Source organism: Panulirus ornatus, chromosome 1 (assembly GCF_036320965.1).
Source record: "Panulirus ornatus isolate Po-2019 chromosome 1, ASM3632096v1, whole genome shotgun sequence".
Lineage (NCBI taxonomy): Eukaryota > Metazoa > Arthropoda > Malacostraca > Decapoda > Palinuridae > Panulirus > Panulirus ornatus.
Window position 1 is genome coordinate 92,995,511 of NC_092224.1, and position 26,210 is coordinate 93,021,720.

Genomic DNA, 26,210 nt, shown 5'->3' on the forward strand with positions numbered 1-26,210 from the left:
ACGCTTCGCACTCCAGTAATGCCGATTCCATACGTTTATGGCAATAACGCTGAAGATTTTAAACAATATCGGCGCATCACATTCGAAGAATTACTTTTGACATCATCTCAGAGCTGCAGGGAGACACACACATTACAGCTTATCTAACTTACAGTGTCAAGCTTTGTTAAGTAGGGTTCCACGAATCCAGTATTGATACTCGGGGAGTTTTCCTCTTCTGTTGTCAACCTGTTTTTATCAAGTCCATGAGGCTTTCGTGACCCAAATTTCATACACTGATTTTTCCAGATTTCTTTCTTTTTTTTTTCACGTTTTTCCACAGTCCTGGACCGTCCACCTGGCGATGTTCTCTGGTTGATTTCTGTGTTCTGTCACATCGGCTGGACCACCTTCGTCCTCTGTCCTCATGGAGGCAGTAGCTTGTAGAGCTATTACTTTCCCTGCCGAGGGGTCGTGCCATGACTCGTACCAAAAGGCGAAATAAGAGACTCCAACCCCACGACAGACCGCAAGATACTGACACCGACGAGGTAGGAGGATTGGAACGTCTGACCGTTGGTGTTTGATGACGATAGACACCAGTCAAGAGAACTCACTCCCTGCCAGGTGTTTCCAGATGCTGCTGCCACCATGAGCCGCTCGTCTGTGCCGTCTTGTAGGGGCGATCCGTCTTGATCTCACTTCAGTCTTGTGTGATCGTCCTTACTCCCTTCTCTAACTTCTGGTGGGAAAGATTGATGTAGGGTTGATAGACAATAGCAATACACATCGAGAAGGAGTGATGACATCAAACCATAGGGATGTATTTTTTTTTTTTTTTTTTTTTTGCACTGACACTTCGAAGATCCGTGGATTGACCAATAAGGCTCCTGCTTGTAAGGCTTCTTGACCAGTGAGGGAAGACGATTGCTCATGCCCTTTTCGACTTAATGACGTAGTTGACTCACCGACTGGAAGTGACTGTGTGGTGTCTTCCCGAACCAGTCTTTCGTCGTGGCATCTTTGGCGGCAGGAGGAGGAGGAGGAGGTGGCAGGTTATGCCAGTTGTCTGCTGTCTATCTGTAGAGAAACATTTGTATTTCTTCCAAAGTTGTAATTGAACATAAGGTACAATGAACGTGTGTATGTGTGTGTGTGTGTTAGTCCGGTCATCATTAAACACACTCAAATCATCAACGGTAAATGAAACAGCCATACCAACAGAACAAAACACAAACGGTAAATGAAACGGCCATACCAACAGAGGCAACGGGTAATAACGGATCGTAATAACGAGAAGGGGAAACAAAGATATCATGACGTCAGAGGAAGGTCGCGAAATCCTGTGGTTTGTGGTAGAGACGAGCGTCTTGTGTGACGCGTCTGGTGTGTGGAGTTTGGTGTACCGTGGCTGGTGTTAGCGTGGTGTTTGGTGTACCGTGGCTGGTGTTAGCGTGGTGTTTGGTGTACCGTGGCTGGTGTGAGTGTGGAGTTTGGTGTACCGTGGCTGGTGTGAGTGTGGTGTTTGGTGTACCGTGGCCGGTGTGAGTGTGGAGTTTGGTGTACCGTGGCTGGTGTTAGTGTGGTGTTTGGTGTACCGTGGCTGGTGTTAGTGTGGTGTTTGGTGCACCGTGGCTGGTGTGAGTGTGGTGTTTGGTGTACCGTGGCCGGTGTGAGTGTGGTGTTTGGTGTACCGTGGCTGGTGTGAGTGTGGTGTTTGGTGTACCGTGGCTGGTGTTAGTGTGGTGTTTGGTGTACCGTGGCTGGTGTTAGTGTGGTGTTTGGTGTACCGTGGCTGGTGATAGTGTGGTGTACCGTGGCTGTGGGCCCAATGTATGTTAGTGTTATGGTGTAGTGTGGCTATGAGCCCAGTGTAATTATAATTTGTGCTTTACGAGGAGAGAGTTTTACGCTGGTTTTGCCTCGTCTCCCAACCGTGTATATATGTATTATATCTTCACTCCTATATATGTCCACACACCCAAGCCTAGGCCAGGTGTGTGTATGTAACTACGTATTTATGATTGATCATTTGTATTGTACGGGGAGGGAGTCATACACTGGTGGGGCCCCTATCTGCTGATCTTTCTCTTATGTACGTGTGTTTAATGTGTGGCAGGAAGAGCCTGGCCTCACCGTGGACTCGGTCTATTCCCGGACTCATTGTCGTAAGGAAAATGATATATACTTATTTACTTTCTGCTCCAGGGGTCCCTTCTTATCAGTATGAGGCTACTGCAGCACTACAGACGGGTCCACAGGTCATAAAGTGTTGTGATGTGTATCCGTTTATATGAAGGGCAGTATATATATATATATATATATATATATATATATATATATATATATATATATATATTCGTCTCCAAAGTGAGAGGCGTGTGTACAAGTAGGAAGAAAGGAGAGTGATTGGTTCCCAGTGAAGGTCGGTCTGCGGCATGGGTGTGCGATGTCGTCCCCATGGTTGTTTAATTTGTTTATGGATGGGGTGGTTAGGGAGGTGAATGTAAGAATTTTGGAGAGAGAGGGGCGAGTATGCAGTCTGTCTGTTAAGGATAAGAGGGCCTGGGAAGTGAGTCTGTTGTTGTTGGCCGATGATTCAGCACTGGTGGCTCATTCCAGTGAGAAACTGCAGAAGTTGGTGACTGAGTTTGGAATAGCGTGTGAAAGGAAGTTGGTGACTGAGTTTGGAAGAGCGTGTGAAAGGAAGCTGGTGACTGAGTTTGGAAGAGTGTGTGAAAGGAGAAAGTTGAGACTGAATATATATGAATAAAAAGCAGGGAATTGAGAAAACACGAAAACATAAAAAATGAAGTCCAAGACGCACCCAGCTGGCCAAGTGGCCCCCCTTAATCACTCTCCCTTTCATCGGTTACTGTCGGTCAATATTCAGTGTGTTGTCCGTGCTGGTAGAGGCTGGACGGCGGTACTCCTGTGTGATGTTGAGATTGAAAGAACTTTGTTAAATACTGACACCTGATGAGGTGGATTGTCTCCACGAAACATGTCGTGCCACATTTATAGAAATATTACAAGTTAAACATAATTGTATGAACTACTGAATTGCGATTTCACCTTCATATATATATATATGTATATATATATATATATATATATATATATATATATATATATATATATATATATATATATATATATATATATATATATAACATATCAACCTCCAACAGCCAGGATCGAACCCGGTTCCCCTGCGCAGGAGGCGGTGATCAAAGCCTAGCAGTAGTGCTCCCGCCTCCTATGAAGGGGACCCGGGTTCGATCCTTGCTGTTGGAGGTTACTGTATTGCACGTTCATATGCACTATTTACGTATATATATATATATATATATATATATATATATATATATATATATATATATATATATATATATATATATATATATATATATATCCCAGAATGTCAGTCCATTTATATAGGGAAAATCAAAACAACCAACTATTTTTATTCTTTTACTTAAGAAATAAGTAAGTAAAAAAATTGAACAAGTTGTGTCCAATACACAGAAACATTTACAGAAATAATACTCGTGTAATATTAACGTCTTGACGTGAGAGGTCTCTGACCTGTGAGCATTCTCAAGACAATATGTAAACGAGAGGAGGCTGCTTAACATTATCATGGCTCCACCCACAGCAGAGACGGTGATGGGTGGGGCCAAGTATGAACGTAGGGTATATAGGCATAACATCATGAGAATGAAAGCGTTCTGGTAGCGAGATGCAGACACAGTATACTTCGGGGGGACAACCCCCACTTTCTCTTGTACGAGCAGATGTTGGGGCTCACAGTACAGTATAATGACACCACAATATCTAATAATAATAATAATAATTAATAATAATAATGATAATGATAATTATAATACAGTTCTCTCGACCTTCAGGATTATATATATATGCCTGAGAACAGCCTCCTGAAACATACAGTAACACCGACTAAAGTAATCTTGAAATATTACTCTAATTTTCATCCATGAAAGACTATAAGGTCAGTCTGCCTGGAAGCTGTTTCAGCATCTTTCTCTTAAAGTCTTCCATGACCTGCAATGAGTAGAGATCTTCGTTGCTTCAGAGATAAGTCTTTGTGTTAATACTGCTGCTTCCTGACTTCGACTGTGGACACCTTTGTTTTCATTTGACATTGTTTAGGAACCTGTGTGTGTGTGTGCACGACCTCGTGTGTGACACATAACATATCTCCTCGACCTAACTTTTCCTAACGTAGGTCGAACCTGGTCCACATACACACATCAGTATATTCCCAGAACTCAAGTGGCTGTGTGGAGATGCCATGTCAGGCCAAGTGGTCATGAAAACCCACCTTGGTGGAGAGGGACGTGTCAGCTGGGACACCCCTCCTCCTCAGCACGTCCTGCACCATAATGTCACTGACACAGTCTTGTTGCTCAGGAAGTGTACTTAAGTCAAGTCGGTGTACTTGGTCCACTCTCTACGTACTTGGTCGTCAGGGTACGTGTTCCAGTCAATGTATTTGGTCCAGTCAGTGTACTTAGTCTAATCTAATCTATATGTTCTCGGTCCAGTCAGTGTACTTGGTCAGTCATTGCCCTTGGACCAGTCTGTGTACTTGGTCCAGTCATCGTAATTGGTTAGTCATTGTCCTTGGCCCAGTCTGTGTATTCGGTCCATTCATTATACTTGGTCAGTCATTGCACTCGGTCCAGTCAGCGTACTTGGTCCAGTTAGTGTCTTCAGTCAAGTCAATTTACCTGATTCACTCAGTGTCCAGTCCAGATAGTGTCCTCAATCAAGTCAGTGTACCTGGTCCAGTGTGTCCTCACTTCCGTCAATATACCAAGTCCAGTCATCATAATTAGTGAATGAAATACAGCCTGTCTCCCTGTACTGCCTTCTTCATTGTACTGTTTCCCTCCCTGTCCTACCTGCCTCTTTAAACTGCCTCTTTCACTTCACTACTTGCCTCCCTGTGCTGTTTGGCTTCCTGTAGTGTTTGCCTCCTTGTACTTCCATCCTCCCAGAACTGCCTGCCCCTCTCTCTCTGCTACCTTCACTAGTGGTAGTGCACATCACGGTACAAATAGCACTGCTCTGTGTCTGCCGCTCTGTACAGCCTCGTCAATTTGTTTCGTTCACAGCAACGGTGGTCGTTGTTCCGTTCACTCACTTTACATGTGTGAGTGTTCCACCTGCATTGCCTTCTGCACGTCCCCCGACCCTGTGTGTTCTCTCGTTCTGCTGACATATCCTGTGTGTCTCCTCCCTCGGCTCTCTTCTTATGTCTCCAGTCGCCAGTGGCTACTCTCAGACACTTGGCCTCGGTCAAGCACCCGCATCTTGGTGCGACTCGACAGACGACGCATCCCTTACCAGTTACCCTTCACTTATCGCTCAGAATAAGTCTCGGATTCGTGTGGTGTGCCCTTCAGTAACTGTATACGCATCTGTTTTTTTGAACAAATTTCCTGCTGGCGAGCAGCCCTTCGTCTAGTTCATCCAACTCGGCAAGTTTAACACTTTGAGACTTTTCCGCTTTTCCTGGTTTTTACAAGTACGTTGTTTTACTCTTCCTACTGCAACCATATCCCCACACTGGGCACCACATGACCCTCCTATCGTCACTGATCATTTGATTATATCGATACGTTACGGACTTTAACGAGCAGTATGAACTCCCTATCCCACCTACTTCGACTAATACACTTGTATTATATAGATGCTGGCGATTGAGAGTTGTATCCCATCTGTAACAAGAGTTATCACCTGGTTATACAACCGATCAAAATAATGATTTGATCATGATTTGGCGATCGTGATGTGCCTTCGGCCGAACATGGAGGCAGCGAGACTTCACATCAGCAGCTAATGTCTAGGTGAACTGCAGCTGGTGATGCCGCTGGTGGAGGCCGACCTCGAGAACCAACTCACATACTCAGATGGTTTTCAGTTTTACCAGAGGCTTTGAAATGCGTCATGAGAATGAAAGACCTAATAACACTTCCTCTAAAACGATTAAAACTAGAATTTGTGAGATCCTTACTAAAGTGGTTTTCAGACCGTTCAATTCCATCATAAAGATGTCGCGTCCTTGATTTAAGATTAAAGTATTCAATATACAATTTGAGAAAAACCATGTTACGTGTCATTTATTAAAGGACACTCCCAGGTTGGCTTTTTTTTATGCATGTCGACAGCAGACTTGAGCATTCCTCCATCTGCGTCTTATATTGTGCTTTATATTCAACTCTGGGAAGTCATGACGAAGCATCGAACTATATTCAACTCTGGGAAGTCATGACGAAGCATCGAACCCCTTCCCACCCCTCCCCCCAACCCCGTCTCGTTCACGGGTGTCAGAATCTTACATCGGAATGACCAGACCACAGTTTTCGACGACCACTTCCGAGATCGGCTTGTGCCTGGCAGCGGACCTGAGGGTGCCCAGGCCGCTGGTGACAACACCGAAGCCCGTGTCTGTCTTGTTGTTGGGCCAGGCGGTCAGGATAATGCCGAATACCCCGAGGCGCTCCACCTGCCTGGCGTGAGCACCCACCACCATCCCTGCCACAGCTTCCCTCTGGTATTGACACTCGCCACTCGTCACCCCTTCTACGACAGCGGCGCCTCCGGTCCCGTCGTTATTGTCGTAGTCTCCGCCGCGGATGATCTCGCCCTTCTCCCCGATCCTGTCGGCGTCGAAGAACTGCGTCTTGCAGTACGAGGGTCCCTTCTCTCCCGAGCAGAGGAGCAGGAACTGCTGGCCGCGCGGCGTGTCTCCAAACATGCGGACGTAGACGCGGCCTTGCGTGTGGCCATCCCAGCCCAGGTCTAGGAAGGCGGACGGAGACTCTTGCGACGCCATCGACCGCACACTGGAGTACTGCCGGTAAAATAAAGCAACAACGACATTTACAACGTCACATCCGGGACGACAAAATATAATAACTGGAGTAAGTGAGCTTGGAAAGGAGACTTGCGTGAAGAAATACCAGGAGATATTGAGTGTAGAATGGCAAAATGTAAGTAAATGAACTGAGGGAAGTCGGTAAGGGATTGGGAGGTATTTGGGGAAAGGAGTGATGATGTGTGCTAGAGATGCATGTGGTATGCGGGAGATGGGTAGATTAGAAAGGATTGTGAGAGGTGGGATGAAGGAAACTTGCTTGTGAAAGAGGAAAGAGGCAAGCTTGGGAGATGTAAAAGAGAAAGCGGCAGGAGGTCAAGAGGAAGGTGCAGGGGTTGGAAAAGAGGGCAAATGAGATTTGGGGTGAGCAAGTGTCATTAAACTTTAGGGAGGATAAAAAGATGTTTTGGAAGGAGGTAAATAATGTGCGAAAGACAAGAGAACAAATGGCAACATTAATGAAGGGGGCAAAAGAGGAAGTGATAACAGGTTATGATAAAGTGAGGAGGAGATGGAGTGAGTATTTTTAAAGGGCTGTTAAATGTCTTTGATGAGACAGTGGCAGATGTGGGGTGTTTTGGTTGGGGTGGTATGTGAAGTAAGAGTCATGGAGAGTGGTTTGGTGAAGAGAGAAGATGTAGTGAATGTCTTGCGAAAGATGAAATGCGGCAAGGCGGCTGTAGTGGATGGTATTGCTGTTGAATTTACTTAAGAAGGGTGACTGTGTTGTTGATTGGTTGATAAGGGATATTCAGTGTATGTATGGGTCATGTTAAGGTGCCTGAGGATTGACGGAATGCATGTATAGGGCCACTGTATAAAGGCAAGAGGGGTAAAGTCGAGTGTTCAAACTACAGAGATATAAGTTTGAGTATACTTGGCAAGTTGTATGGAAAGGTACTGATTGAGAGGGTGAAGGCATGTAGAGAGCATCAGAACTGAGGAGGATCAGTGTGGTTTCAGAAGTGGTGGAGGATGTGTGGCTCTGGTGTTTGCTTTAAAGAATGTGTGTGAGAAATATTTAGAAAAACAGTTGGAACTGGAGAAGGCATATGACAGGGTTGATAGAGATGCTTTGTGGAGTCTCAAGAATGTACGGAGTAGGAAGAAAGCTGTTAGAAGTAGAAAAGTTTTTTTTTTACCAAGGTTGTAAGGCTTGTGTATGGGTAGGAAGATAGGAATGTGAATGGTTCCAAGTGAAGGTGGGTCTGTGGCTGGGGTGTGTGATAACACCATGGCTGTTCAGTTTGTTTATGGATGGGATGGTGAAGGAGGTAGATGCGAGTCTTGGAGAAAGGGACGAGGGACGAGTATGCAGTCTGTAGGGGTATGAGAGGGCCTGGGAAGTGAGGCAGTTGTTGGTTGCTGATGATAAGCACTGGTGGCGGATACAAGTGAGAAACTGCAAAAGGTTGTGGCTGAGTTTGGAAGAGTGTGTGAAAGGAGAAAGTCGAGAGTAAATGTGAATAAAAGCAAGGTTATTAGTCTCAGCAGAGTTGAGGGACAAGTTAGCTGGGGTGCGAATTTGAATGGAGAGAAATTTGAGGAAGTGAAGTGTTTTAGACATCTCCTAGTGGACATGACAGCGAATGGAACCATCGAAGTGGAAGTGAGTCATAAGGTGGGGGAGGAAGCGAAGATTCCTGGAAGCACTGAAGAATGTGTGGAAAGAGCGACCGTTACATGGGAGGGCAAAAGAATGATCCTTGTGGCACACCACTTGTTACGTCTAATTATTCCATGGCTTGACCATTCACCACTATTCTTTGTTTACCGCCAATCTACCAAATTTCCTAACCATTGAGGTACAACCATATATATATACACCGTGTGACTTAACATTAATGCGTCAGTTTTGATGTACTAGAACTTTATCGAATGCATTTTGAGAATCTTAGAGATGAAATGAAGGGCTTTACTTTCATCGTACACTGTATTATCAAAGAAATCAAGCGATTTTGGTTAGACCGATTTCGTCGGAACCCTGCTAAGGATCTTTGAAGTGGTGGTCCTCTAAATGGTTTACAGGCTTATCCCTAATGACGGCTTCCACAATTTTACCAACTTCAGAAGTAAAGCTAACTGGACGATAATTTCCCGGCAGTGATTCACTGCTTTATGACACAGTTGAGTATCTAAATTAAACGGGGAATCGACAGTATGGTTGATTTCTTACTCGTCACCCTCTAGAGGCGGACTCCCCACCCGTGTGAAAATCTACCATATTGTCGTGCCCAGTTCGGTCTTTGAGAATCTATAGTATTCTCTCTGAACGGATCATTCTTCTCAAATTTTTCTCATTTATGCCTGAAATATATGAGCCTTAATAGATTTTTTTTAAATTAGATGTTTGAAATGCCAGTTAAAATTATCATGTTTTAAAGAAATAGAATACGAAAAGTAACCTCATTTGACCGTGACGTCACCTTTGTAAATAAACAAATTTCACATCACTCCGCCACTGAGCAGAACCTTTTCAAATCAAATGGATACATAAGCCTTCCGTGGATCTAATCTTCTTTAGCTGTACTACACAATTTAATAAGGCAGTTGTAACTACAACGTATACATGCGTATGAGCCATGGTTTGCTTTAGCATCGAAACACACCAAGCGCTTGCTTGCACAGCGCCTCTGTTGTCTGTGTCCAGCCTGATAGGTAAAATATTTTCCGTGCCTGTTTTAACGATTGTTGTCAACTTTAAAGTTCTTGTGAGACTGAGCCTTTATAAAATCCCCTCAAAGCTCCCTCTCTCTTTTGAAATTGTAAGGAAGCCTAAGGGAAGGTAGGGTATCTTAATGAACCAGATTTAACATTTCTAGCACAATTTTGATTTCCCAATCAAATTCTATGACGAAATGTCGAAAAAGACGGTGGCGCAACTGAGCTAATACATACCTTCATTTATCATTTACAGTTGGTGTGTGATAACTTGTGCTGGCTCGAAAAAATACTGTTGAACATCGCACGGTGTCTTGATAGCCCAGACTCAGACGCAGACTGCAGTATTAATATTGAGATGAACTGATGTTCAGACGCTGACTGCAGTATTAAGATTAAGATGAACTGATGTTCAGATTATAAGACGTGAACTTTCAATTTCAACTTGTGTTGAAGGAAAGGCATATAGTGAATTCTGTGTCCGGACTTTTGAGACGGTGTGCACGTAGTAGGCAAGTCTCGGGCGGGGGAGATGACTTGTGGAAACGTAAACTGAAGTAATCAAGTTTTTGTGATGACTTACCGAGAAGACTGGAGCTGAGGGCGGTGGTGGCTCGTGCTGTAGTACGTGGAGGTGCAGGAGACAGTCATGGACACTGACCCTGGCCCAGCGGCGCCCTCCCCGATCTTCATGCACTACGTATATTGCCTTGACCATCTGCAACACTCCCTTCAGGTTCTGCAGGTAAACACGACTGTGAATGGGTTATTTCAGTAAAGATGACAACTCGACGGAATGAATTTTACTCTGTACAAGACTTCAAGGTAGTGATTCGAGGTTGATGGCTAATAGGAACACGGATAATGGGTGGTAATTCGAAGTTGATGGTTAATTGGAACATGGTTAATGGGTAGTAATTCGAGACTGATGGCTAATAGGGACACGGTTAATGGGTAGTAATTCGAAGTTGATGGCTAATAGGAACACGTACTAATATTGATCACAGAACAGCTATAGTAAGCTTAGCGTGTGACGTACCTGTGGGCCGAACGCTGGCATGGTCTTGCTGTAGACGATCTGCCGTTCCTTCTCCTGCTGGATGCAAGCTTCCACATTAGCCACACAATCCCTTGCTGCCAGCTTGGCGTTGGCCAGCTCACGGACCGTCTGTGCCTGCATGATGCACGCCTCCGTCTCCCTCAGCGACTGCACCCAGCAGTCTACCTCTGACATCTTATCCGCCGCTTCCTTTTTCTTGGCTTCGAGATCCTGGATGATGTCCAGCTCCGCTTGTAGTATCGGTCGAAGGCTGGAGACCGTTTCGTCGTGTCGTCGCTTGTTGGTGTCCACCTGCGAGATCTGGTCGGCCACGTCATTCTTAAGTTCCTGAAGCGTGTGGTACATGGTTGATATGTTCTCCAAGTGCGCCTTCTTCATCTCCTCTAAGGCCTGGTCGACGGGGAGAATCTCACAGTCGCCTTCGGGTGGGACGACATGGTCCATCACCAAGCAGTCTTGGCAGGCCCAGACCTTGCACGTCATACACCTCAGCACCATGCGGGATATGTGGGCGGCACACTCCCCGGCGTCCAGCTGTGCCGCAGTGTGCGTGCTGTGTCTGGGAGAGCCAGTGGATGCCTGCTGGCTCTGATGCTGCGCCATGGAAGCTAAGGTCCTGGAAAGTCTGAGCAAAGGGTAGTTGACGGGGAGGGCGGTGGCCATGGTGGCATAAAAGGGCCGGCGACACTCGGGACACTTGCGGTTCCTGTTGATGATCTCCTGCACACACGAGGTGCAGACGGAGTGGCCGCAACCAAGGTTCCTCGGGCTGCGGCTCTCGTCGTACCGCTCATGGCACACCGAACACCCAAGCTCCGCCTCCTCCATCCTGCACAACAAACACAACTGTTACATCCACGTCTGGCTGACGCTACCTTAACCATATGAGCATCAGGAATAATCTTTACCATCACATTCAGAATGAATAAGATAACATATCCCCCCGCCCCCCCTAGCATTTTGTATACTGTGACATACCATCCATTTTATTCATACTCTCATGTATCTCGCTGAGAGGAAGAAAGTAGAAAACATAGAACGAGGACTTCGATTCCAAAGCTTGGTGAGCGAGAAGCGTGTATCATGAACATCCACATCCTTAACGACGTTTGGGATGCTCAGTAAATCAAGATTAAAGCTTTTGAGTTGTATTCCTCTATCGCTGAGCCTTGCAACTCCTCACCTCGCTAGACGGTACAACGCCTTCCTCCCCCAACAGGCTGGAACTCACTTGTCCTCGGCCTCGCCTACATACGTTCCGTCATTACTACGTTCGCCGCTGCTGCTGCTACAGGGTATCATACGAAGCTATCACAGTTATTGGCCTTTTCTCCAATGCATATGTGGGCCGCTTCCAGGGCTTTCCCCAACTCGTCTGCTCAATCCTTTATGAATCATTTCATCTCCTTGCCACCTCGGTAAGTGGCCATTCTTTGTCTGTGTGGACAACAAACACATTCAATATCCTGTGAGGATCTACACCAGTTCTGTGCTCACTCATCTTTTAGGCAATAACTCGTACTGGTTCCTTGCAGTAAACGACCCGACATCCAATACAAGGTATACCTTATACCACGCTACCGCTTCTTATTATAAATATCATCTCTCTTACCTAGCTCACTCCTGTCTTCTTTTCGTGATGTTGTTAGCCTTCTTGAGCTTAACTAATGGGTGTTTGGGGGTAAACACAACTTCCCGAATGCCTCGATGATATATCTCTTCTCTCCCTCCTGAGGTTGTGAGTACTTGAAGAACAAATAAGATTATATAGGCGTTGATGAAGATGTCTTTCCTGAAGTTTATAAGTCAAAAACTTATAAAAGGCCAATAACATCAGGGAAAGACGCAGAGGAATGAGTGAAAGCAGCACAGCCAGAAAATGATGTATGTAATAGCCCCAAATTCAAGTATAAGGCCTCGGATATAAACAGATGCTTATAGAAAACGAGAATAAAGCTTGGAAGTTTGGTACTTCTTTAGGGACGAAAGTAGGTGATAAACGGAGAGCAAAAAGTGGTAGATGTGTTATTGATAATAGCGTGGTATACAGTATCCCATGTACTGGATGCCTGACCATACACCATGGGAAAACAGGGCGGGGTATAACCAAATGGATCAGTAATCGTAAAGATAATATAACATCACCACAGGACATCGAATGCGTTTGTTGAACATATAGACAAACATGGTTACCAACCAACATGGCAAGAGGCTGAAATGGTATATTAGAAACGGATCACATATGCACAGAAGGGAACAATTACCGAAATGGTTTCATGCACTGGGCTCCAGCAGCTGCAAACATACGGGTGTTGTAAAATACGGGGACGCAGCTGGGAACAAGGAGTCAGAGAGAGAGAGAGAGAGAGAGAGAGAGAGAGAGAGAGAGAGAGAGAGAGAGAGAGAGAGATGCTGTGTAACGTCCAGCGAGGTCAGGAGTGGCCTATGGATCTATAATCTTGGATCTTTGTATCTTAGTTTCTTTAAGAAAGTTTCTCAAGCCAAAAAGTTATAGAAATAAAGCTCAAAAGCTCTATTTTTCGTAACTACGCTAATCCAACTATATATATATATATATATATATATATATATATATATATATATATATATATATATATATTTTTTTTTTTTTTTTTTTTTTATACTTTGTCGCTGTCTCCCGCGTTTGCGAGGTAGCGCAAGGAAACAGACGAAAGAAATGGCCCCCCCCCCCCCCATACACATGTACATACACACGTCCACACACGCAAATATACATACCTACACAGCTTTCCATGGTTTACCCCAGACGCTTCACAGGCCTTGATTCAATCCACTGACAGCACGTCAACCCCGGTATACCACATGACTCCAATTCACTCTATTCCTTGCCCTCCTTTCACCCTCCTGCATGTTCAGGCCCCGATCACACAAAATCTTTTTCACTCCATCTTTCCACCTCCAATTTGGTCTCCCTCTTCTCCTCGTTCCCTCCACCTCCGACACATATATCCTCTTGGTCAATCTCTCCTCACTCATTCTCTCCATGTGCCCAAACCATTTCAAAACACCCTCTTCTGCTCTCTCAACCACGCTCTTTTTATTTCCACACATCTCTCTTACCCTTACGTTACTTACTCGATCAAACCACCTCACACCACACATTGTCCTCAAACATCTCATTTCCAGCACATCCATCCTCCTGCGCACATCTCTATCCATAGCCCACGCCTCGCAACCATACAACATTGTTGGAACCACTATTCCCTCAAACATACCCATTTTCGCTTTCCGAGATAATGTTCTCGACTTCCACACATTTTTCAAGGCTCCCAAAATTTTCGCCCCCTCCCCCACCCTATGATCCACTTCCGCTTCCATGGTTCCATCCGCTGACAGATCCACTCCCAGATATCTAAAACACTTCACTTCCTCCAGTTTTTCTCCATTCAAACTCACCTCCCAATTGACTTGACCCTCACCCCTACTGTACCTAATAACCTTGCTCTTATTCACATTTACTCTCAACTTTCTTCTTCCACACACTTTACCAAACTCAGTCACCAGCTTCTGCAGTTTCTCACATGAATCAGCCACCAGCGCTGTATCATCAGCGAACAACAACTGACTCACTTCCCAAGCTCTCTCATCCCCAACAGACTTCATACTTGCCCCTCTTTCCAGGACTCTTGCATTTACCTCCCTTACAACCCCATCCATATATATATATATATATATATATATAGTACAACCATGCTCTGCTTCCAAGTGTATGGGGTTGGGGAAGGGGGAAAAAAAACCCTTCCTCCTGTAGGTTAGGGAAGGGTCGTACCCATTCTCTAAAACGCAATGTGTAAATAACCATTCAGTCACACTGAATATACCGAATTACCATACACACATAAGTGTAACGTAACATGAATAATGTAACATACTAGGAGCATATAGGATCTCAATACTGTTAGTAGGAACCCCTTCCTAAATATCCTGAGACACCATACATGGATACGTATAACTAACATGTTAAAGACATGAAAGACATCAATACTGCCACTGAGAGAACCAGCTAAAGACATGAAAGACATCAATACTGCCACTGAGAGAACCTGCGAGGTGAGTCGTACAGTACAGGAGTGAACAGAAAATATATAAGAATCATCGGAAAGACACGTAAATTCATCCGAGATCAGAGTTGGTTAGCCCTTCAAGGTACAATAATTCCTGCCACATAGCACATAGTACTATTCTGCTCCAGCTGTACCTCTGGTGTTCAAGATTACTTTGCGGCGTGGCACATTGTGCACGCCTTCAACTCGTCTCCAACCATACCTGGAGGGTACACGCCCCGGGTCTCAGTGTTCATCTGGTTGAGTCAACGTTACCAAATCCAGCAGGTCATGAAACACGCAGGTCCTTCGCTGCCGTTGACCGCTGATATGCAGGATGGGGGCAGGTGGCTACCCCTCGCTGCGTACCTCGCCTGCCTGGTTATGCTGGTCCGTGGGACGTAACTGCATCACCCGTGCTCCTACCGCGCCAGCCTGGTCAAGCACACCCTAAACATGTCCTTCATACGGCTCATGTTCTCGCTGCGTCTTTCAGTGAACTCAGCTCCTCACCCAGGCTAGAAAGACCTAGTTACTAGAGGCCATCAGTAAAACCCCAGCTGGAACACTACCGACTCGTTATCCCTCCAGGGAACGGGTCTGTCTGAACGTGTACGTTCTCTCCCGCCACAACACAGTGCAGGACTCGTCGGGAGTATCATGGCTATCTGTTTCTTGCCCCCCGTGGGGCTGAGCGAAATTCCAACGACTGTTGACTGGAGTGCATCTCTTCATCGATTTCCACTTAGTGATGGGACGTGCAGGGAAGTCTTAACTACATACTATTGCTGTGCATCTCTTTTTTTTTTTTTCGTTGTTGTTTATGATCTACTACAACATGGGATTTTTCCGTAGGTGACCTAAACTCCATGTTGATGGTGAAAGAAGTTGTTAATTGAAGGAAGGATTGTATGGACATACCAAGAGGAACATGGTAGATCAGACTGCTGACAGCATAGATAGAAGTAAGCTGAGAGGCGGCAGTTAGACGATGGTTGGGTACCTTACCCCACCTCACTGACTCATGCACAGAGACCCACCGGCACCGCTCACCCTCCAGTGCGGCCTGTCGTGCTGGAGTAGCAGACGACCCTGCTAAGGCAGCCACCGCTCGCTACGACAACCCACCCTCAGGAACTGGTACCTGCCCTTGGAGCTTCGGGAGAACAGCCTAATCCCGCTCACCACAAGCGCACAGAGAGGGAACCACCTTCGCCAGCCCGACGGCCGGCACCAGATGTACAAGGCAGGCACGATTACTAACCTGTGCTCTTGGACCACATCCTGTAAAGGGAGTGGGTCCAGGTTAGGGCTTTTACTGAGCACACCTCTAGGTCCCGGTAAGTAAGCCCTTAACCCTCTGAGAGCCCTCGCACTTTCTTGGCACTATGCGCCACGCCAATTTAATGTGGCAGATGTCACATGCGCGGTGCCTTTCCCGGTGAAATCCCGTACGACCTGAAGGACTTCCGGGGTGCCGTAATAGCTGCACTTGTGTTGATGTGCAGCTGAAAGTGCGACATGGACACCAGAGACTTGAGTATCAATAATGACAGCCTTCGTTCCTTTGGAAGCCACGATGTCCGGCTTCCTAAAGGACCCCACACTCGGAATGCGTGGCTCACAGGACACTTCGTACCCCCTCTGTCTCAATCGTCCGGCCAAATAGGCACCGATGTTGTCGTGCCTCTTCACCCTCCCACCATGGGTACGTGCGCACATCTGAGCGATGTGCCCGAGCGTACCGGGCTTATGACAGGTGCCACAGAAGCCGTTGATCTCGGGCCGGCCTCTGGAAGCCCTGGCGGGGGTGGGTAAGGCGCTAATCCTCCCTTGGACGTCCTTCACGTAATCAGACCCGGACAGGAAGCGGTTCCCGCTGTTTACCCATCCACTAACCTGAGGGCATGGTAGTAGATGGAGCGAGACCCGCACCGTCGACGGTGCTGATCAGGTTAGTCCTCCATACGCGATGGCGTTCGAGTTTATTACTCGCCTGCCGACCAGCAATGCAAGCGGGTCCAGACCAGCGCTGCAGCTTGCTCAGCACTGCAGGCTCCCGGACAGCCGCCTGAATCACCGGGTCGGTCGAGGTGAGTAACTTCTCGAACCTGGCTTGTTTATTTAGTCGGAAGGTCGAGACAAAGTCCGGTATACCAAGCCCACCATCTCCTGCCGCCGAGTGGAAGTAAGCACAGGGCACGTCATGGGCTAGACGGAGCCAGCGGCGAACCGCGACTCGCACTTGTCTGTATCCATGTCTTATACGCTTCCCCAAGCACCAAGCGATGCATGAGCTTTGACGCTAGATGTCCCACGAGCAACGTAATCCGTTGTAGAGGTTTTAGAGGGGCTCTGGTGATGTTACAGAGCCCCTCTACTAGCAGGGCACCGTAGGATTTTCGCCTTCCTCCTGCTCCGACGAGAATACCGAGGTACTTGTAGTCGTCCTCAGCGTTCATGGAGCCGATAGCGCAACCAAAGTCTTACGGTTGCCGTCGACCTCCATGCTGAGGGAACGACACTCTCCCGGGGTTTACTCGAAGTCCACCCCCCGCAAGTCTCTGCCATAATGTCTATTTGCCTGTTGCAAGCCAGTCGGCGTCTTCGCAACCAACACCAGATCGTCGGCAAATGCCAGTGCTGACACCTTTTGGTCTCCGAACCCAACTCCTACAACCAGAGTCCTTAACCCTTGCAACTCCTTCGTCAATTACAAGGTTGAAAAGATTAGGTGATAACAGATCTCCCTGTTTGACCCCACGCGTCATATTGATCTTTCTCCGACATCTCGCCGCTGCCTTCAATGTGAGTGAAGGCTCGCTCGTACGTCGACATGATATATGCCCTGACGAGGGCAGGAATGCCCTTCCGCGACATGGCCCCGCTCGATAGTGCTATGATTAACACTATCGAATGCTTTGGCCATGTCGAGGAATGCCAGGTGCACACCGTGGGCGTGTGCCCGCGCACGACCGACGATCGCGTCCAGGATCGTGAAGTTCTCAAGGCATCCGTCCACAGGAACGAATGCCTTTTGAGCTCCATCGGTCTGGACGAGGCTCGAGATGCAGCAGCTCAGGATTTTATGAAGCAGTCGAACTACGGCACAAGCCATCGCGATAGGCCTGTTGTCCTTGGGTTCTGTTGGGTTCGGTACCTTAGGAATCAGCACCGTACAATCTACCTTAAATTGTTCTGGCAACGTTTGACGTAGCAAGCCACAGGTTGAACATTTTGGCAAGAATTCTTGGGGGAATGGACTTCAATAAACGAGTCGGCATTCCGTCAGGACCAGGGGCAGATGTCTTCGTGGCTTTGAGGTGGTGTGCTATACCTCACCTACGGTGATAACCTCTGCTAGTTGTCCATCTTCTGGGTCGCAGTCGGTGATGACACGTTCATCCGGCTCAGATGGGCGAGAGAAGAGGGGCGCCCTCAAAAGGGGTAAAGGCTTTCCGGCCCAACGGAAGGTGGCGGTACCTCCCAGTCACCTTTTAAGACCAGTCCAGCGGCCAGAGACTTCTTCTGCAGATCAAGTCTCTGTACTTTCCGGTGTTGTTCCCCGCCTAAGCCGGTGTCCGCGCAAAGGTAATTCCTCGACATCACTCCCGCCTCTGTCCTACCCAAGTCATACGAGAGTTCCCAAGGGCACTCTGTTGCTCCCGTGATGAATTCGTTTCATCATTCTCATCTTCAAGTCTCCACCCTCCACTCAATTCCCGTGTCTCCAACTGTCGCTGTCTCGCTGCATTTTTTTTCTAATTGGCTCATCGTGAAGGTCACACATCTGAAGCTCACCTGACTCTATGGTTAAGTCTTTCATAATAATGGTCCTGGAAGCCTCGTGTTGTGTATCAGGTCACTCCACCCTCACCCGTCGCTTGTAACTACATTAATGCCGTGGGAAGCTTCCCATCCACTCTCTGGTCTTATATTTGTCCTTACCGTGTGATACTTGATCACTGAAGTAGCTGGATCATTCGAGGGAAGGGAGGTTGCCAAAGGATGGGTCTCTTTCCCTAAGCGGCGGCTCAAAGGTGGGAGGAACTGGGGACTGCCGGAGGTGCCATAATCTCTCTCTCTCTAGACTCCCCTCCTCACTAACCTCTGACCCCGACCCGTCGCCGCTCTGGCCGGCCAGTCAGCCAGCCACCCTCACCGCTGCTGCTGCAGCTGCGCTGGTCTGTTGGCTGATCTTGCCCTCCGGACATTATCCTTAATGATGCTACCAGCGGCGTTGTTTACATATATACTTAATCTATGCTCTTTCTTCCTAATTATTCGATGCTCAACACAGTACTAACAGCTGCACGTCAGGGTTACTCAACAGTTGGTGCGTGAAGGTGGACGGGTGTGGCAACCGTGGCTATCCCCTGCTATTTTGTGTTTATCGTTAACCCTTCTTCCTCTGGCGTCCTTGAGGGGAGTCTAAAGAAAACGGTCCCCTTCCTCGTCTCAAAATAGGGGTGACTGGTTTAGCCCTGGGTCTTACCTAACACCACACACACCTAATCCCCAAACTTCTAACCTGTCACACAAACACACACAGTCAACACACACACACACAAACACATTCGCCATTTCCCGCGTTAGCGAGTTAGCCTTAAGAACAGAAGATTGAGCCTTAGAGGGAATATCCTCACTTTGCCTCCTTCTATGTTTCAGCTTTTGGAAAATTGAAAAACTGGAGGGGAGGATTTACAGCCCTTCGCTCCCTCCCCTTTCAGTCGCCTTCTACGACACGCAGGGAATATGTAGGAAGTATTCTTTCCCCCTTATCCCCAGGGATACTGTATATATATATATATATATATATATATATATATATATATATATATATATATATATATATATATATATATTATCCCTGGGGATAGGGGAGAAAGAATACTTCCCACGTATTCCCTGCGTGTCGTAGAAGGCGACTAAAAAGGAAGGGAGCGGGGGGCTGGAAATCCTCCCCTCTCGTTTTTTTTTTTAATTTTTCCAAAGAAGGAACAGAGAAGGGGACCAGGTGAGGATATTCCCTCAAAGGCCCAGTCCTCTGTTCTTAACGCTACCTCGCTATCGCGGGAAATGGCGAATAGTATGAAAAAAAAAAAATATATATATATATATATATATATATATATATATATATATATATATATATTCGCTCACTGTAGTTTTGCTCCCTAGCGTGCTGGGCTCATATGCCCCTGGTCGTGATTATGATATTATTTTGTACAACGTGTATTTTTTTTTACAGGTTTCTAGGGTGTGGCTCGGATTGGTTAGCTTGTGTTTTATCGTATATGACTGGGTACCTGCCACACTGGGAGGCGAAACAACAGGTTCAGCCAGATGCACCTCCCCTCCCAAACTCAGACACCAAATTATGCAGTTTCTAATTGAAATCTACCACCAGTACTGTGTCATCAGCAAACAATAACCGAATCACCCCTTAGGCATCATCCTAACCCCCCCGAAAATACCCCCTCTATTAACAGATTAAACACCCATGGTGTCATCACACAAAGATCGACTTTAACCTGTAACCACTCATCCGCCTCTCTACCTACTCGCACATGCACCTTACTCGATAAAAACTCCTCACTGCTTTGCACAGCTTTCCTCCCGCACCATATGTTCGTAACACCTTCCAGATCCATGAATGCCATATATAATCCTTCTATATATATATATATATATATATATATATATATATATATATATATATATATATATATTTTTTTTTTTTTTTTTCACTGCTTCTAGTTTTTATCGAGGATGTAAGGCATGTGTACGTGTAGGAAGAGAGGAAAGTGATTGGTTCTCAGTGAATGTAGGTTTGCGGCAGGGGTGTGTGATGTCTCCATGGTTGTTTAATTTGTTTATGGATGGGGTTGTTAGGGAGGTAAATACAAGAGTTTTGGAAAGAGGGGCAAGTATGAAGTCTGTTGGGGATGAGAGAGCTTGGGAAGTGAGTCAGTTGTTGTTCGCTGATGATACAGCGCTGGTGGCTGATTCATGTGAGAAACTGCAGAAGCTGGTGACTGAGTTTGGTAAAGTGTGTGGAAGAAGAAAGTTAAGAGTAAATGTGAATAAGAGCAAGGTTATTAGGTACAGTAGGGTTGAGGGTCAAGTCAATTGGGAGGTGAGTTTGAATGGAGAAAAACTGGAGGAAGTGAAGTGTTTTAGATATCTGGGAGTGGACCTGGCAGCGGATGGAACCATGGAAGCGGAAGTGGATCATAGGGTGGGGGAGGGGGCGAAAATTCTGGGGGCCTTGAAGAATGTGTGGAAGTCGAGAACATTATCTCGGAAAGCAAAAATGGGTATGTTTGAGGGAATAGTGGTTCCAACAATGTTGTATGGTTGCTAGGCGTGGGCTATGGATGGAGTTGTGCGCAGGAGGATGGATGTGCTGGAAATGAGATGTTTGAGGACAATGTGTGGTGTGAGGTGGTTTGATCGAGTGAGTAACGTAAGGGTAAGAGAGATGTGTGGAAATAAAAAGAGCGTGGTGGAGAGAGCAGAAGAGGGTGCTTTGAAGTGGTTTGGGCACATGGAGAGAATGAGTGAGGAAAGATTGACCAAGAGGATATATGTGTCGGAGGTGGAGGGAACGAGGAGAAGAGGGAGACCAAATTGGAGGTGGAAAGATGGAGTGAAAAAGATTTTGTGTGATCGGGGCCTGAACATGCAGGAGGGTGAAAGGAGGGCAAGGAATAGAGTGAATTGGAGCGATGTGGTATACCGGGGTTGACATGCTGTCAGTGGATTGAATCAAGGCATGTGAAGCGTCTGGGGTAAACCATGGAAAGCTGTGTAGGTTTGTATATTTGCGTGTGTGGACGTATGTATATACATGTGTATGGGGGGGGGGGGTTGGGCCATTTCTTTCGTCTGTTTCCTTGCGCTACCTCGCAAACGCGGGAGACAGCGACAAAGTATAATAAAAAAAATAATAATATATATATATATATATATATATATATATATATATATATATATATATATATCTTTTTTCTTTTTCTTTCAAACTATTCGCCATTTCCCGCATCAGCGAGGTAGCGTTAAGAACAGAGGACTGGGCCTTTACCTGACCCAATTCTCTGTTCCTTGTTTTGGAAAATTAAAAAAAAAACGAGAGGGGAGGATTTCCAGCCCCCCGCTCCCTCCCCTTTTAGTCGCCTTCTACGACACGCAGGGAATACGTGGGAAGTATTCTTTCTCCCCTATCCCAAGGGAATATATATATATATATATATATATATATATATATATATATATATATATATATATATATATATGTGTGTGTGTGTGTGTGTGTGTGTGTGTGTGTGTGTAAGAGAGAGAGAGAGAGAGAGAGAGAGAGAGAGAGAGAACACCTTGAAAACAATAACCTTTATAACCCTAAATATACGGCTTCCGGAGGGGCAAATACCGTCACCTCAGCTATCGCGACAGAAGCAGCTCGCTCGCTACCTCCACAGGACAAGGAACGAACCGTGGAGCTGAACAGAGACATAAGATTAAGCCCTCGAGAGAGTGTGGACAGACAGACAGACGGCCTACGATGTAAATGACAAACAATTGGGCATGCCTGACGTCACGGAGTTAATGCTGTGTGAGGATCTTGACCAAAACACAGCAGAAATCATCATCAGCCCTGTAACACGTGTAAATTTACCTGAGTGAGCGGGGTACCCCAGGGTCGCGTATTACCACCAACATTATTCATGACTTACATAGCTGACTGTCTCCTCACCAGGTGGTGCCATGAGCATGGACATCTAAGCCGACGAAGCCACTAACATAGTAGTCCCAAACAACTCACTCCTAAACAATACTCGTTTAGTACAATCAAGAGACCACCAGACTACCAAACAGATTCGAAAAGGACTGGAAGAGAAAAGAAAACAAACTTATATTTCTTATAGCACTGCTAAGGTGAATCAAACCCAACGACATAAGCAAAAGAGGTAACACGTCAGAGTACAAGAAGAGCAGCAGAATCTTTGGGTCACACACGAACATAAAAGGGATATGATTACACATCACATCACGAAGAGGTTCGAACGAAGAAAAGCGATCCTGGCCAGACTGTAGAGATTCTGGCACCTTCCAGAGAACGAAAAATTACCTCTAGTAGTCATGGCCATGATAATACCTGTCCTAACTCACTCACCTGTACCACGCATGCTGAAGTTACAGAGGATACAAAATAACGCTCTTTAATCGTCACATTAAAAAAAAAAAAAAATTGCCCCAATACTTTGAAAAGCACCATCGAACAGCACGAACTATTAAAGATTAAACCGGTCGGTTTACATCTAAGAGAAAGTATGGCAGAGACGTGAAGACAAGTGTGATACACAAACTACAGACCTAATCCCAGATCTGGACAACAGTACACACATGGAACACCCTTGGTGCCCTCCAAGCTTCACAGCACTCAGGCTCCCAGGCTCTGTCATCCTCCGTCAGTGTACACAGTATACAATGTTCAGCTTAACTTGGGGAATCTTCATAAAAAAAAAATAGATACAACACAAATACATATACACCACCAGTCTGCCGGGAGTATAATATATATGACACCATATAAGACACGCTTCCACATAATCACCAACATGCATAATAATAATATCACACGATACACCTGTACACTCAATCCCATCGAAGAATTTCATACTCTAAAAGAACTCATCCTTTCCCTGGTACTGAGTTTAGCGCAGCCTTCGAGATGCTGGAGCCCCCGGAGTAAGGGACCTTGAGTTATAATAATAATAATGAGAGAGAGAGAGAGAGAGAGAGAGAGAGAGAGAGAGAGAGAGAGAGAGAGAGAGAGAGAGAGTGAGTCCCCTCGTACCATAATTTCCAATTGCCGGAGATTTTTCTTTGTGAAGATCGTCATTTCCTGTTACACCCACACGGCAGCGGACGCAGCCTTCTAACTAACGCTCATGACACACACACACACACACACACACACACACACACACTGTGGTTAAAAGTAATGACCCCAACAGACCCTCCTCACAGACCAATTCACTTTGCTCATCAACCACATAACGCTACAGAGCCTGGATCCCCCGCTAGCAACAACAGCAAGCATTTTACATTACAGTATTACTGTAATACGTAACGCGCTAATGTGCCCCCAATTGTCTTACACACTGCCATCACAGCGTCACTTTTCTATAACGGAACTCTCTGTTCTTGGGACTAAGTAGGGCTACTTACAATTTGAACGCAGCCTATCACTGACACAGTGTGCATGCCAACACGCACTATCTCTACATTGTTTTGAACATGAACTGTTATCATCACTATGAGCATGAAAGGCCACTCTGTCATCATCACTGCGTCACTCACTATGAGGGAAAAGAATGCTCTGTTATCATCATCTCGTCATTCTGAGCATGACAACACATCACTGTATGCAGGAGAATGCACTGTCGTCAGTGTATGGCTTGAGTAAACACAGTTTTCGCCACTAAGTCACTGTTCGTGGTGCCTGTATGTGCATGAGAACGCACTAGTCATCATCATTGAGTCGTTATGGCTCATAACGTTGGCAGAATATAGAGTGGTTACTGTAGCTTGACGAGTGGTCATACTTGCCAGTGTGACGTAACGAGGGATCGTACAAGCCACTGTGGAATACCGAGTGGTTACACTGGCTAGTGTGGCCGGCCTAACGACTTCGTCATGCTAGGTAGTTTGGCCCAGCAAGTGGTCACAGTGGCTCGAGGAAGACTCATGCGTCAGTCTGGGTGTTTGCGAAGTTAACTTCATCATTATATTTACCACCTCTTATGATACTGCGTGGGCGAGACATTACAGGCACTCGACATTGAGTGTCTACAGTTATGTGAAATACAGAGGTAGAGGTATTTATACAAGTGACAAGAGGTGAGTGAGTGTTGTATATATTCAGTACATAGATAAAATCCTAGGACATGTTATGTAAAGTTCCCTTAAATGTGGACGGTAGAGTAATATGTAGGTTGGGTCAGAGAAGTGGACTGAACGTTCTGTCTTTGTTATATAAGTACACACACACACACACACACACACACACACACAGAGTAAGATGCGTTGGGTTACAGGAGAATACAGGAGTGTTATGCCGCACCCTCCACCCACAACAAACGGATGTGTGAGATCTTACTGGAAACACGCTTACTGAACTGTGGCTCAAGGTCGCGACCCCTCTCTCCCTCTGTCTCTCACACACACACACACACACACACACACACAACCCCTACAGAGTGCTTCGCTTCTGTTCCTTGGTGGTGAATACCTTTCGCACGTACTAGACAGAACAACAATATCTGAGGACGAGACATACTTGAGGTGGCGTGAAGTGTGGCACATCGAGGACAATGATCATATATAAAAAAAATATATATTTAACCCGCTGTTTCATTGGTTTCTATCAGCTTCTCGAGGTTTAGCATATCCTTTTGGTCATGTGTTATGCCTGCAACTTTCATCAACGTCCATATTGGCCATATACAGCAGCATGTAAATAAATAAACAATATATGCATACACGGGCAGGAGGACGCTCCTCTTTGTTTTAAATTGTCGTCAGGCGAGCACTGAGAATTTTCGCACTTTCTAGAGCGTCAATGAATTTTCACAATTTCCCTGCTGTATCTTATAATGCATCTTGGTCTAAGTAGTCAAGAAGCATAAAATAAGTTTTCTGCGTATCTCTTTGCTAAACAATGGCTTACAGCATTAGTCAGTAATGTTTCGAGAAATTCTGATGCGTTTATTACGACAACTCACTCGTCACTGCCAGACGTACAAGTTAGGCGTCTGTGATTCTATTTCACATATGGTGAACGTGAATATTCCCTCAACTCTACACCGAAAACAATAACACCATAACATCACAAAGATATAACGAGTGGACAGTGGGGACGAGGGCCACAGGAGCACTAGTCCGTGACAACTTTCCGAATTCCACCTATGTTCTTAAGCAGTAGACGATGGTTAATGTGTTTACAATGTTAAGAGGTAGAGTGACACTGACCTGGGGAGGTTGAGGAGACGTCTAGGACAACTACCTTCCCCTGCCGCCGCCGCACGGCTCCCTGTCTGCCTGCCTGCCTGCTCGGCTGTTGTGAAGACTCAGCTGATCGTCAAGGCTGGATCACTTGCCCCTCCCACCACCACCAAAGCCACCAGCTTTGCCAGCTCGCCACCAGTCTCGCCAGTTTTATTTACTTTTTTCTTTTAACCGAGATTGGCTGGGACCACATTTCCATCACAAGGTGTTCTGCTCTGCTGCCTCCCACCACACAGCGTTACCTTCACCAACACCATATGCAAATAAATATATATACCACAACAATCACTCTATCACCTGTAGTCACACATGTCAATAACCTCAAACACCACAGCGGGTCACCTACCACAATCACCACCATCTGTTCCACCCCCATCTATACCGTCATCTTGGTAATATTCTACCACCAGACCCCGCAACCCATCGAAGCAAACTGCCCATTGTT

The 26,210-nt window shown here is 46.1% G+C and overlaps 1 protein-coding gene across 1 annotated transcript; it reads right to left on the reverse strand.

The window, feature by feature from the left end:
• Nucleotides 1-3,440: 3,440 nt before the first annotated feature.
• Nucleotides 3,441-25,883, reverse strand: LOC139751077 (uncharacterized). Its single transcript, XM_071666184.1, has 4 exons — nucleotides 25,730-25,883; nucleotides 10,587-11,436; nucleotides 10,131-10,286; nucleotides 3,441-6,862 (listed from the first exon to the last, which is right to left on the reverse strand). The coding sequence occupies exons 2-4, from the start codon at nucleotides 11,433-11,435 to the stop codon at nucleotides 6,344-6,346; spliced, it is 1,524 nt and encodes a 507-aa protein (XP_071522285.1). The 5' UTR covers nucleotide 11,436; nucleotides 25,730-25,883; the 3' UTR covers nucleotides 3,441-6,343.
• Between the last annotated feature and the right edge of the window lie 327 nt (nucleotides 25,884-26,210).

What these genes read in the sequence shown, in the direction of transcription:
- LOC139751077 (XM_071666184.1), bottom strand. Translation starts at nt 11,435, where the DNA reads ATGGAGGAGGCGGAGCTTGGGTGTTCGGTGTGCCATGAGCGGTACGAC. An exon ending in TGCCAGCGTTCGGCCCACAG is followed by an intron (nt 10,287 to 10,586) that starts GTACGTCACACG and finishes GTTTACCTGCAG; the next exon opens with AACCTGAAGGGAGTGTTGCA. An exon ending in CCTCAGCTCCAGTCTTCTCG is followed by an intron (nt 6,863 to 10,130) that starts GTAAGTCATCAC and finishes TTTTACCGGCAG; the next exon opens with TACTCCAGTGTGCGGTCGAT.